This window comes from Euprymna scolopes, chromosome 40, assembly GCF_053919585.1.
Source record: "Euprymna scolopes isolate OS-2025 chromosome 40, ASM5391958v1, whole genome shotgun sequence".
In the NCBI taxonomy this organism is placed as follows: Eukaryota; Metazoa; Mollusca; class Cephalopoda; order Sepiida; family Sepiolidae; genus Euprymna; species Euprymna scolopes.
In genome coordinates this window covers 56,028,809-56,043,833 of record NC_136521.1, presented here as the reverse complement: position 1 = coordinate 56,043,833, position 15,025 = coordinate 56,028,809, and the positions used below count along the sequence as shown (strand labels likewise).

The 15,025-nt window shown below is 34.9% G+C and overlaps 1 protein-coding gene across 1 annotated transcript; it reads left to right on the top strand.

The window, feature by feature from the left end:
- Positions 1-1,174: 1,174 nt before the first annotated feature.
- On the top strand, positions 1,175-1,765 carry LOC145265675 (protein FAM200C-like). The gene has a single exon (XM_080121736.1). It carries the CDS (start codon positions 1,175-1,177, stop codon positions 1,763-1,765), a length of 591 nt encoding a protein of 196 aa, XP_079977862.1.
- The last annotated feature ends 13,260 nt before the right edge of the window (positions 1,766-15,025 follow it).

Genomic DNA, 15,025 nt, shown 5'->3' with positions numbered 1-15,025 from the left:
CACAAAGTCTGGCTGCATAATCTACACGGTGCCAACAAAGTCTGGCTGCATAATCTACACCAGCGGTTCTCAACCAGGGGCGAATCGCCCCCTAGTGGGCGAAAATCAAATTTTTGGGGGCGATTTTCAATCAATTTTATCTGTGAAAAATTTGGACATTTTTGCGAGTAAATTTTAAAAATTTTTTGAAATTATAAACGCGTAGCTAAACTATTAGTGCGAAACTTTGGTCACGTGACCTATGAATTGCTCTCTTATAAATGAATTGTCAGTTTTGAATATTCAATTTATTTCAGTAAATCCGATTCTCCAGTGACATTGTCTTACAAGAGTTTACAATTTTCATTCGCTCTGTTATATTACAGATTCGTTCATATTTACATAAACAAAACACTAACTCAATATCCGGAACTAATGTCGGACGGCGACACACTGAGCGTGCACCGTTTCCGGAGAGCTCCGAAGGAAAACGAAGAAAAAAAGACTTGGCGCGAAATTCGAGTTCTCTACTGCTCTTTCCAGCCGGCGACCAAAGGAGGAACACGCTCTTTTAATGGGATATGTCCGATATTTTGATAATAATTGTGCATTACAAGAGGATTTATTGTTTGTAAAACTGTTGGAGACTGACACTACAGGCGCTTCCATATTTTCTGCTGTGAAAACTTTTTTTGAAGAAAAAGATATTCCATATACTAAAAATTTAATTTCATGTGCTACTGATGGTGCAATGGCTATGGTGGGAAGACACATAGGATTTATTTCTTTTTTGAAAAAGCTGTGCCCCAATATTTTAGCTATACACTGTGTGCTACATAGACATCAACTCACGGCCAAAAATTTAAGCCCTATTCTAAATCAGTCAATGAATACTGTTATAAAAACAATAAACAAAATCAAATCTAACAGTAAATGTGACCGTCTTTTTCGAAAATTTTGTGTTGATACTGACAAACAATATATAAGACTCCTTTTGCATACCGATGTCCGGTGGCTATCCAAAGGCAACTGTTTGCAAAGATTTGTAAACTTATTTAATGCAATAGGTGTATTCCTACAAACAGAAGGACAGTCAGACTTAGCTATCGAAATTCAAGCTCAAAAGAAAAATATACACTATCTTAGTTGGATCTTCCGTAAGTTAAATGAAGTCTCTCTTCTGCTGCAAGGAAAAATGATAACCCTGATAGACTGTAAACGGGTGATGAGAGCTTTTGTTGAAAAACTTAATATGTTTCAAATTAATTTAAAACGAAGGCAATTTGATAATATACCCGAACTAGCGGAAATCGACTTATGTGAAAATGACATTGTTATTTATTGTAACCATCTGTCGGCCATGGAAAATGATCTAGAAATCAGATTTTCCGATTTATTTGACTTCACTATTGAGCCATGGATGATTGACCCATTCGATTGTGATCCTCTCAGTGCACACGAAAATATCCAGGAGGAAATCATCGAGATAAAATGCAATGATGAATTGCAAATCAAGTTCAAAAGAGAAACTCTGTGTGCATTTTGGCAATCAAACACTGTAAAATCACTGTATCCAAATTTGTGGTCACAAATGTCGAAAATCCTTTTGTGTTTCCCAACATCATATCTTGTCGAAACTGGATTCAGCGCTGTGAATCACATTTTACAGAAGGAACGAAACAGATTTGACATTATTTCTCGTGGAGATATTCGTATCTGCTTGAGTAATATTAAACCTGACGTTGAATTTTTAGCGAAACATCACCAATCTCAGGGCTCACACTAGTTAGACTCTCTACATTTCTTGTAAATTTGCAATAAAATTATTTTTAATTAATTTGTTTTCAATTTGCATGTACAAAATGTTTCTAGTGTTGGTTAGTCATAATTACAATATTTGTTATTATTTATTCTTGGAGGCGATTATGAATTAACTTAAGTCAAAAATAGCTTTTGGGGGCGATAGCCGGGAAAAGGTTGAGATGTATGTACATTCACCTAACAATTTAATGGAACAAAACATACCGTAAAAATTGAGTATAACTTAAAAATCCTATCTACAAAATAGCACGGCCCGTATCCTGCATAAGTACCAAAACCACACACACACACACACACACACACACACACACACACACACACACACACACACACACACACACACACACACACATTCATTCCATTACGTGAATTTACAAAAACAAAAACACGAAAAACAGTTAGCGTTAATCAAGTTTTCATTATTATAATTGTTGTAAAATACTTTATTTGCATTAAATTAGTTTTCATTTAAAAATAAAGTTTAATTATATAATATTTATTTGTTTATTAAAAACTCAAAAAATTATATTGAGAAATAGAATATTGTTTTATGACCAAAAATTATAAGGGGGTCCACCAAGAAAAAAAAGAAGGGAAAAGGGGTCCATGGGTCAAAAAAGGTTGAGAACCGCTGATCTACACGGTGCCCACAAAGTCTGGCTACATAATCTACATGGTGCCCACAAAGTCTGGCTGCATAATCTACACGGTGTCCACAAAGTCTGGCTACATAATGTAGCCAGACTTTGTGGACACCCTATATATATAGAGAGAGCTTTGATCTCACTACTATATACTAGGTTCAATATAATAATCAATAGAGAATTGTCTCTATAATAATAACTAAATAGTCTGCATGAATTAAAAAAATCATATTAAAACGTATCTTACGACCAACTAATATAGAATATAAATATGTAAAAAATATAAGTATCTATATAATTATAAAACTCTTTGAACTGTCCAACCGCCACTGCTTGCATCTTGTCTATCAAAAACATTGTTGTTATGGAAACTAGCTTGTATTTAATAAAATTCAAACTCCTTTCCACAGTCCAACCATATTGAGTACAAATACACTTCGATCTTTGTTTAACTTGTAGACATAGTTTCAATCATGATTTGATATGTTTTTTAATGTTTTGGTTTCGATTCTAGCTGATGGCACTCAAATCATATATATATTTTTTTTTCTTTTGAAACTAATATAATAAGAAATAATTGACTCTATAATAATAATAAATACGAAATCTGCATAAATTAAAATATATTTAAGCATATTTTACGATTGAGCAACGCCGGGTGCCCCTGCTAGTATACTGGCGAGTGAAATAGCAAGTTATACTAGTGTATAATGCAAAGTTATAAACAAATGGAGCTTGCAGTGTTTGGCAATGTGTAATCTCTTAGAGATGCTATCAATATGAATGAAATATTCCAACTTGATTATCCTGGATGATATAGGATTGTTTTGAACATAAAAAAGACGTAAGTACTGAGGAGACGCCCTTCTCAAAGTGTCGAATGACAATTACTATTCCAAGAAAAACATGTTAGAGGAAACGAGAATAGTAGCAAATATTTGCATCCTCCATACAGAAAATATTTGATAGTCTTATTAATCCGCATAAAACAATAAACATCCACCTCCGCCTCTGCGGAACTCTCTTTCTTCTCACTGTTTTCCTTCTGCCTACAGACTTGATCTTTTTGAGACTAAGGTCAATAGGAATCTCCTGTCTTTACGATAACTATTTTTCATTCTTGTTAGCTCTTTATATCAAGTGGCTTCACGCCTTGCCTCGAGCGATTTCCATTAAAAAAAAAAAGAAAAAGAACTGCACGACTTCCATAAAATATATAACTTCTTATTTCAGTAGCTTCTTTCCAAGAACTGAAAGCTTGTTTTCCTCCTGTTTATAGACTTGACCTTTTCAAGACTAAGGTCAATAGGCATCTCCTGTCTTCAAGATAATCATCTTTTGTTCTTGTTATCTCCTTGCATTAAGTGGCTTCATGTCTTGTCTGGAGCGATTTAATTTCCATAAAAACAAGTGTGCATGCATAGTCCCCCATGAATGCACAGTGAACGAGGCATGAAAAAATGACTAAGTTCAGCATTGTTACACCCCCCCCCATTTAGCTCCAAATGTTCCCAGCATCACATCCTGGTGAAAATGAACAAACGATGCAGTATTAGATCTCAACATATGTCAATTTGAATTCTGCACCATGCAAAAAAGAAATGACTAAGTCCATCATTTACCCCTTCCTCCCATTTAGTCCCAAAAGTCCCCAAGGCCTTAACATATTTAAATTTGAGTTCAACACCATGCAAAACTGCTAAATAGACATACACAGAAAATTTTGGGCAAATATGGTTAAATAGTAAAAAAATGAAGTATTTTATTAGCCCTATAAGAGCCCCTGGGACACACCCAAGAGTTATCGCAAAGTATAGACAAGCAAAATTATATAGAAATCAGTTAGTTACAACTTTTCAGAAAGTTTTATAAAAATCCAAGACATCATTTTTTTTTAATAAGCAGAAAAGTATCAATTTTAGGCATTTTAACCTAAAAGGCACCCCTATGGGGTCAACTGGAGTTTTCCCCGGAAAATCCGTTCTGTTACTTTTTTAATCATATCATGTTTAATGTTTGTGCAAAATTTAAAAAATTCCAAGGCATACTTATTGAAAAAAGTGTGGACAGACGAATGGACGAACAGACGAAGGGACAAAGATGAATTTACAGGTCCACTCTCCTTTTGTCAGGGGGACCAAAAAAATAAGTAAATTAAGATTGGCCAACATCTTATCTGAGCCTTACTGCTTCATATAGTATGAAGTATTTCCAAAGTTATGCCATGCAAATGTTGATATTCATCAAATTAAGATCAAATTTTGTATCGTCATCGTCGTCGTTGTCGTCGTCGTCGTCGTCGTTGTCATCATCATCATCATCATCATCATCATCAAAGAGCATGCATCAAATTTGGAGCAAAGTGGAAGTTGAAATTTTCTCAAAATTTCAATCTTAACTGAAGTTAAAGGTCAAGGTTAATTTCCCCCCCCCCTCCACATTAAAAACTGATCTTGCATCAAACCTTATCCTCATGGACAGGTAATAAATAGTGATATGGAATGGTATCATGTGGTATATACATACATCGTGGATATCCTTTATGCATATATTTAAGGAATTTAATTCCTAGAAGTTTTTTTACAAAAACTGACTGATTTCTGCAAATGGTTTGAAATTTTGAGCAGACTCTCCGAGTTCAGCAAAAAAGAGTCCCGAGTTCAAAATGGTCGGAGGTTATATTGATCATTGATTAGAACTGAAGAATTCAAATAATACAAAAAATATTTCTTATGAACTAACATCATCGTCCAAATTTTTTACTACACATGTAATGTTATGACCCTTTAGGCTGTGATCATAGCGTAGTATCTGTTAACTGTGGCAAGCGGGGTCAAGGGTCAAAACATTATTATTATTGTTATTGTATTCTTATTAATTGATTTGAGCGACGGCTGCAAAGCTGGTGACGTTACCACTGTATCAACATGACACGCACACAAAAGAATTAAAAATTAAGATTAAAAATAAACTAAGACGAATGTACAAAATGTGTAACGATTTTTTTCAATTTTGACCCCTTTTTGGCCCCTCAAAAATTATTTTAACCGGCTAAAGACCCATAAAAGAACGGCCCATAAAAAATCCAACCATTTAAGGCCCCTAGCGTTGCTCTGTGATTTTTAGTTTCGGAGGAGATAGAGTTTGAAAATATGGAGACAGGCAGACAGACAGACATATAGTCATTTATATATTAGATTTTGATCTCGAGCAAATGTAATGTTCATGATCTACTTTCTTCTGGGGATAGTTGTCATTCAAAGTGATGATGTATTATCTAATCAAAGTACTTTGCGCGGAAGACATTTCTGTTAAACTGTTGTATACTATTTTCCTGTTTTTTTCACGAGTCAGAGTAAAGCTGAAGAAACAGTTATGTTTTGTTTTCGCTTTATACAAAGACTTGACAAGTATCTGACCATTGAATGCAAAATTTTATTTAGGTTTTTAGACTGTGAAGAAAAGTGTGAAAATTGCAAAAGTGTGAAAATTTAAAAAAATTAAATCTGCCAGGGGAAGGGCGAACAATGGGATTACGAATATGCATGCGTAACGTAATAGCTATTGTTCATGTTTTTATTTTTAGCCTTGCAGCAAACATGTTTTAATAGCTCATGCATTAATGTACAAGGGAAAAGTAAATGTTTTGGGTTCGATTCTCTGTGGTGGCGCACAAGTCATTTTTCTTTTTTTAACTTTTTAAATCATTACTATATATTGGGTCCAATATGATATACTAATAAATACGAAATCTGCTATTAATAAAAAATATAGTATTTACGCGTACTTTACGACCGGGCAATGCTGGGTTGCTTGCTAGTTATTAATATATATAGAAATGTCTGGGAATATATAGAAATGTCTGCTATAGGGGAGAGTGTTTCCGGTTGGTTAGAATCCAGGAAGCCTTAAAGAAAGACACCCTTCCTTCCTTTCTCTTTCTTTCTTTCTTTCTCTCTCTTTCTCTTTCTTTTTTTTTTTTTTACATAGGCATCACCACATTATCAAGGCCAAGAAGCCACTCAAGGATAAGGGTTAAAGAGTGTACAGTAGAAATTGGACAATATAGTAATCATTAGTAATGAAAATTTGGTAAATTTGATAACTTATATGGAACGGCTCATCAAGAACTTATTTACGTTAGACTTGAACACAACCATATTGTAGTCAGCCGGAAAGCAAGAAAACGGAAGACAATTCCACAGGCGTGCAGTTCTAAGAAAAAAGCTTTGTTCATGGAATCTACGTTTAGGTTTAGGCACAGATAAAGAGTGAGGGGAATTATTGATAGTGTTTACAGCTAGACGAGTGTTTCTTGTAAAAGTTTGGCGAGGGGGGACCATAGATTGAAGCTCAGTCGAACACTTTCCATGAAAATAACGATACATCAGAGACAAACTCGCAACATCTCTTCTGTGAGATAGAGGTTGCAAGGAGGAGAAAAGGACATCTCCTACAAGGCTACGAAGTCTATTTTGAACTCTCTCTCTCTCTCTCTCTCTCTCTCTCTCTCTCTCTCTCTCTCTCTCTCTCTCTCTCTCTCTTTCGTGTTCTCTTTTACTGGACACTCCATCTTTGACAGTCTTCACCTGAAGAAAACTGCTGGGCGACCTTCGACAGTCTAAATTACTTTCAAATCTTTATTTTCTTCACTCGGACGCTGTCCAACTTTCTGCCACTGAAATAATCATCGTGCTTTTGTATTTATAGCTTTTTAACTCTCTCTTGGTCCTTAGCTATTAGTATTTATTTGCTTTCCCACCAAAGCAAAATGTGACACAAGGTCGTTTTTAATGTGGGGTTAAACCAGCTCCCCGAAAAAAAAAAGGCAAAAGGGGCACTCTGGTTGGGACCAAAAATAATAATTATCCCAGTATAGAGGGTTTCCCCTCCATTGACTGGGACAAATTACCATAAGTGCAACATCTGCAGAACAGGGTATTTATTTGCTCCCCCACCGAGCAAATTAGGCACAGGGCCGATTTTTAATGTGAGGAGTGAAGGGGAGTAGGGGAGCTGGATAGTGACAATTGGTATGAAGGGTTGCCCCTACATTAACCAAGGTCTTATATGTGGGGTTCCCCCCACATATGGTCTTTGCTTGCAGTATCTGCCGGAACAGATACTACACTTTGATCTCGGCCCGAAGTTATGTATAAATCCAATCGGAGAGTTTTTCCTTGGCACCAAAGTCAACAGTGTCTAGGCTATTTTTGAAATGGTCTTTCTCTGTTGACTGCAGCATGTTGTTAGTCCTGTGCAGTTCTAGGAGGTTCATTCTCTGCTACATTTACGTTTACTATGATTATATTAGAAATGCACGTCGCATCTCTAAAGACTAACCAAAATATTTATTTTCTTTATGAAAGTATGTCAACCAAATTGAATTTTTTTTTCAACAAAAACCCAGTGGATCGACCAATGGATCGAATCATTTATAGAAGTGTTTGTGCATATTTAAAGATGTATCCATTCAAAGTGTACATTTAATAACTTCTATTTAAAACTGAACTGTGACAGACTGATGGACCGAGCGTCTCCTATAGGTACATGGACGCATCTTGATTGCTTTTAATATAGATAGGTGCAGCTAGCATTTTTAAACCTCTACCGAGGAATGCCCAGGCATTTTTTTTACAGGCCAGGGTGTTCCTTCTTGGAGGTGCTAGCTGTTCAATCTCAATTTATAACTCTTGTGTTACATCTTCCTTTCATGGCAGGGAGATAAATAAAACAGTTACGTTTTGTTCTTGTCCCAAACAAAGACTTAACAGGTGCGAGCCCAATAAATGCAAGGCTCAACCAATGGTTCGGATGTACGCGCGTTCACAGACTTATCGTGCTGTTGTATTTTTGTAACTCTTTCCTGGTCCTTGGCTGTTGTTGAAACTATGTATGACTCCAATCGGAGAGTGTCCCTTGGCATCAAAGTACACAGTGTCTAGTGTTAGGGTTAGGGTTAGTGTCTAGGTCATTTCTGAAATGTTCTTTTCTTAGTTGATTAAAGCATCTTGTTAGTGCCTAGGCTATTTCTGAAATCGCCCTTTCTCTGTTGACTGTGGAATGTTGTGAGTTTTGTGCAGTTCTAGGAGGTCCACTCTCCCAGGCTTTGCCTTCTTTCTTTGAGAAGGGATTAATTTATTGCTAATCACTTAAAACGTCCTTACTGGGGACTGCCAACCAGGCTGGCTAGGCATTTTTCTCAGGTCAATACGCTCCTCCTCGGAGGCACAGTCTCTTCAATCTTACTTTTCAACCTTTGTATCATATTTTCTCACCATGGGATGGAGATAAATAAAGCAGCTATATTTCGTTTCAAAACAAAGATTTGCCAAGCATGAGACCAGTGAATGCAAGACTCCAAAAATGGTATGGATATGCACGTGCTCGCCGACTTATTCTGATTATGGCTACATAACTCTTTACTGGTCTCTGGCTGTTTGTTGGTGAAATTATATCTGAGTTCGGTTTTCCCCCGGCCCTAAATTCACCAGATTCTATGTCATTGTTAAGATGACTTTTTCCCTGTTAATTGAGGTATAGCTTTGGCTCTGTGCAATTCTAGGAGGTTCATCCTCCCAGACTTTATCTCTTCCCTTTGAAAATAGTTTTGTTTTTTTGTAAACCGCCTGAAGCAGCCCTATCAAGGAATGCCGACAAGGCTGCTCAGGCATGTTTTGCAGGCTAAAGAGCTCCTCTTCGGGGAAGGGGGTGCTGGCTATCCAATCCCACTTCCTTGACACTTGTCATATCATCCCACCGTGGAGAAGAAAATGAATATTGAACTATTTCATTATAATAAAGCTAACGGTAACCCACTTTTTTTCTTAAGAAACCAAGTCTAAAGAATGAACAATGTATCCCAACATTACAGGTTCGTCTGTAACTATAAAAGTCTGAGTTTCCTAAACGACCGCTTGTAAGAGAGGCGAATACCGTCGTCTTGATGTGTTGAGAGACGGCTTCAGAAGTGAGCATCTTGCAATCAAACAAATGGTTTATATAACCCTGTTCTGACGCATGCGCAGCCGAAGGCTTTTCGTAAGAGGTAATGAAAGGTAGAAATCAGTTGGCATATCGGGTTCGTGAATTGTTAGGACGCGTGCCAAAATGACAAGGGCGTGCGCAAGAAGGTTTATGTCTGTAGTGGGATTTGCTTCATGTGTGTGTAGCGTACTGTGTATGTGTGATAGAGAGAGAGAAAGAGCGAGAGAGAGGAGGGAAGTGTGTGTGTGTGTGTGTGTAAGAGAGAGAGAAAGAGAGAGAAAGAGGGGGAAGAGAGAGAGAGAGGGGGGAAGGAGACGTATGCCAAAAATGACAAGGGCGTAAGCAAGGAGGGTTATGTCTGCGGTAGGATTTACTTTGTGTATGTGTGTGTGTGTGTGTGTGTGTGTGTGTGTGTGTGTGTGTGTGTGTGTGTGTGCGCGCGTGTGTGTGCGTGCGTGTGTGCAGTGCGTATGAATGCGCGTGTGTGTGAGAGAGATAGACAAATAGACAGAGAGAGGTGTGCCAAAAATGAAGGTAGCCTATTGAGGATGGATCATGTCTGTGCTAGGATTTATTGTATGTATATGAGAGAGAGAAAAAGAGTGAAAGAGAGAGAGAGAGAGAGAGAGAGAGAGAGAGAGAGAAAGAGAAAGAGCAAGAGAAAAGAGAGAGTAAGAGAGAGGAAGTGTGTGTGTGTATGTGTGTGTGTGTGTGTGAGAAGAGAGAGAGAGAGAGAGAGAGAGAGAGAGAGAGAGAGAGAGAGAAGAAATTTAAGAATTTAAGAATTAATACAACGTAAAAATATAACACAGAACTAGAACAAATACGACAAAGAAAGAAACAACAATAGCAAAAAAAATAAAAAAATAAATAAATAAAAATAAAATAAAAACAAAAAATGAAAGCAAAACGAAAGGTAAAAGTGGTGGAGGAAATCGGGGGAGAAAGAAAAGTCGAAAACAAAATGATACAAGAAAAAGAAAAAATACGTTTTAAGTATGATATTTTAATTTATGTGGATTTCGTATTTAATCTAGAACCATTTCTCTAGTGATTATAATTTTTATTTTTATGATTTTACTTATTTCAAAAGTTAAAAATATTTATGTATATATGACTTGGATGCCATCAGCTAGAATCGAAACCAAAACATATAGGTCCCCAGCATATCTGTTACCATCTGAGCTAAGTCGATATACACATCAGCTATAAAAATTAACATATAAGTTTATTTTTGTGCATGCGTAGAAGATACACGTTTAGTCAACTTACGACTGCTAAGTTCCAATTTCTCAATTTTGACCTCTCATCAGATATTTTATTGGCTATAAACAAAATCGATTTTTTTTCACAGGTCCGAATCGCCTATATATCAAGTTTGAAGCATTAGACCAAAAATTCACAGAGTAGTTTGGTAGAGACCATTCCGCACACATACAGACAAGTCATAAATATTTTTATGTGCATAAAAGTAAGTTATCCAGAGACATGCATGTTTCTAAGTATAACTTGTCATCAGTATGGCTAAACTTGTTGATAAGGATCGAACTCGTCACTGCTTTTACCACTAGACCACGAGATCCTATCAATTTTTATGCGCGATTTTTATCGCTATTAAATGCAAGATTGTTGATTTATTTTTTGTATTTTTTTATTAGCGATTCTGTAGTATTTTTTTCTTTTTGCTCCCTGAGCAATTTTTTAAAACTGTTTACATTCTAGTCGCACCCTATTTGGGGCGTATTATCTGTAATTATTAATTTATATATATATATATATATATATATATATATATATATATATATATATATATATATATATATATATATATATATATATATATATATGATGTGAAAAGGAAGCGGAAGACCGGAGGCTCGACGTTTCGCCCGAATTATGCGGGCTTTTTCAAGAGATGTGGTCACTGGGGGAGTGTATGCAAATAGAACCATTATAAAAATATACAGAATATATATATATATATATATATATATATATATATACAGAATATATATATATATATATATATATATATATATATATACAGAATATATATATATATATATATATATATATATATATATATATATATATATATATATATATATATATATATATATATATTAACCAGTGTCTAGATTATTTTCGTACAATATCATTTTAGATAAGTGGAAAGAAATGTTAAAAAATCCTTTTCTATGTTTGATAGTGCTAGTAGAGTTAGAGATAAGAGCAGATTCCAACAGACGGCGTGTTGACCTAATATGTATATGCTTTAGGAGGGTCGCATTTTTGAAATCGAAATGATGGTCATTTTCCATTATGTGATCGAAAAGAGCATTACGTATATTGCTATTCTTTATGTCTCTTTTGTGTTCATATAATCTTTTAGCAAGGTTTCGCTGCGTCTCTCCTACGTATATCTTGCCACAATCAAGGCACGGTATGGTATAAATTCCGGTTTGTGTTAATGGTTTATTATTGTAAGTTTTAGATTTCCGAGTTAAATCTTTTATCGTTAGGGAGTTTTTCTGTACTATTTGAAAGCCGATTTTGTTAAGGTTTTTTTTTTTTTATATAAATGTTATTATTTTTATCGTTAGTTGGAACAATTAGTCTTCTATTGTGTGTTAGGTTTTCTTGGGGGTGGTTTTGATCTCGGTTTTGATAGATTTTTAAGGCCTTTTTTTAGCGTTAAGTAGGAAGTATTGGGGATATTGTAAGTTCTTGAATGTAGTTTCTATATATTCAAATTCATCGTTTAGATATTCTTTGCTACATATTCTCATAGCTCTTAAATAAAACCCAAATATAATGTCTTTTTTTACGTTGTTATTGTGTTGCGAGTAAAAATGTACATAATCATTCTTATTAGTTGTTTTACGATGAACTTTGAATTTTAGTTGATTATTATTATTAACTAGCGGGGGTACCCGGCGTTGCCCGAGTGTTTGTTTCCGGGACGGGGGGGGGGAGGTAGGTAAGTATCAAACTCGGAGTCATGAGTAAAAGTAGGAAAATAAAGTGTGAAAAAAAAAAAAAAAAAAAAAAACATCTGCAACGTTAACAGTTCGGCCACCAAGAAAAGTCCATTCCAGTTGTTTAGGAAAAAAAAAAAAAAAAACGACTACGGTAGGTCGGCGCGAACGTGAAAATATAATGTGAATTGTCCAGCACGCTAACCACTATGCCACAGAGCACTGCAGCTTAGTTTAGTGATTTTAAATAACTTCACATGAAAGAACTACGAAGCCAAACCGGTGTTCTCTTCTCAACTGTTCTTTGTGAACGATCCCCAAACGGTGTTAAGTGGTGGCAGGGGGAGGAGGAATTTATTAGAGAGAAAATATTTTACCACTTCCATTGATCTTAACCGATTTTGGCCGTGACTTCTCAGCAGAAAAAGTATAGAAATCTAAGATTATCGAGGAATTTGAGAAATAATAAGCCTATAACACACCTCAGATATTGTTCTGCCGTTTGTGCATATTATATTTGCATGAAATATCTTGATTTTTAATCCTATTAATGTCAAAATCAGACGGGAAAAAATGAGTTCATTTTATTTATATAGAAGAAGAAGAAGAATAGAAGAAAGAAAGAAAGAATAGAGAAGAAGATAGAAGAAGATAGAAGATAGATAGAAGAAGATAGAAGAATAGAAGAAGATAGATAGAAGAAGAGAAGATAGAAGATAGATAGAAGAAGAAGAGAAGATAGATAGAAGAAGAAGAGAAGATAGATAGAAGATAGAATAGATAGAAGAAAGAGAAGAGAAGAAGAGAAGAGAAGAAGAAGAGAAGAAGATTAATTGTATGTCTAGGAAAGATATGGAATTATTATTTTCAGTTTCGTAAGTTTAATTGATGGTAGGTTCTATTTTATTAAGTTTGTTAGTGATATTATCAATATTCGACGTTTTGGGGATAAAGAGTAAAATGTCATCTATGTACCTGAAATACGATGCACCCTTTCAGTAAACTCTAGAAACAGGCAAGTGGGGTCCTGGCGTGCCTGTTTCTAGGGTTTATTGAAAGTGGTCCCTTGAAATATAAATTACCTAAGGGTGCATCTTCAGGTACATAGATGACATTCTACTCTTTCTCCCCAAATCGTGGAATATTGATAATATCACTAATAATATAAAGATAATATTCATTTTTATACTTTTACTAACAAGCCGCCCGGCATTGCCCGGTCGTAAAATACGTTTAAATATATTTTGATTTATGGAGATTTCGTATTTATTATTATTTTCTATAGTAATAATTTAAAAAGTTGAAAAAAAAAAAGAAAAAAAGAAGACTCGTGCACCACCACCAAGAATCGAAACCAGGACGTTTAGCTTACGATTTACTTTTTCCTTTGATGTTAATTTCTGAGCTATGAAGACATGCTTGCTGCAAGGCTAGGAATTAAGACTTGAACCAATAGCTACTACGTTACGCATGCATATTCGTAATGCTCTAATTCGACCTTCACCTGGCAAATTCCATTTTTTTAAAAATTTTTACACTTTTGTACCGATTTTCCCCCGCCAACACTCAAATATAAAGTTTCGCATGGGCTCGAATACTCTATATATTAAGTTTCATGTCTGTTGACCAAAACCTGACAGAGGAGTTTGGTAGGCAAAATTTTTTAAACAAATATATATACGCATACATAAATATATATAGAAAGAGGTTTGTGTTTACTATAACCTTTTTACGCAAATATTACGCAAGTATAAATCATGTAGAATATCTGCATGAATATAATTATACGCGACAGTTAACTAAAGACGATCATCCCATAAGAAAACAAAAAAATAAAACTAATAGGGAATTAATTAAAATAAATGTTTAATAATTATACAAATTAGCTAAATCTTTTTGCAGATGAATGCAATCCCACGACCGATATATAACAAAGTTTTATTTTCTTTTTAAATAAAGGGTTTTAATATGAATATCAATACACCCCCCCAAAAAAAAATTTATAGGAGTATAGATATGTGTGCATTTGTATGTGTACGCGTACATAAATTTATATATATATATATATATATATATATATATATATATATATATATATATATATATATATATATACTAGCGAGGTGGAGCGTACGGTTTTGCCCAGGCGTAAAATACGTTTAAATATGATATTTCAGTTTGTCCAGATTTCGTATATATTATTATAGACATGTGATTTCAAAGGCAAAGCAAAAGTATTTAGGTGCTGTCAGCGAAACATAAACTGTAGCATTGAAAGCTGGTGACGTTACCACAGTACCAACGTGACACGAATATAAAGTGATTACAAATTAAAGATTAAGAATAAACTAACACGAATGGATAAAATGTATAACGATGCTTTCAATTCGATCCCTTTTTGACCCCTTAAAATCAATTTTAACCTAAAGCTAAAGATCCATAAAAGAACGGCCCGTAAAAAAAAAGCCAATGATTTGAGGCCTATAACGCCGCTCTGCGACTTTTAGTTTTCGGAGGAAATAGAGTTTGAAAATATGAAACGGACAGATCGACAGATGGACCAACCGACAGACATATAGTGGTTTATATATATATATATATATATATATATATATA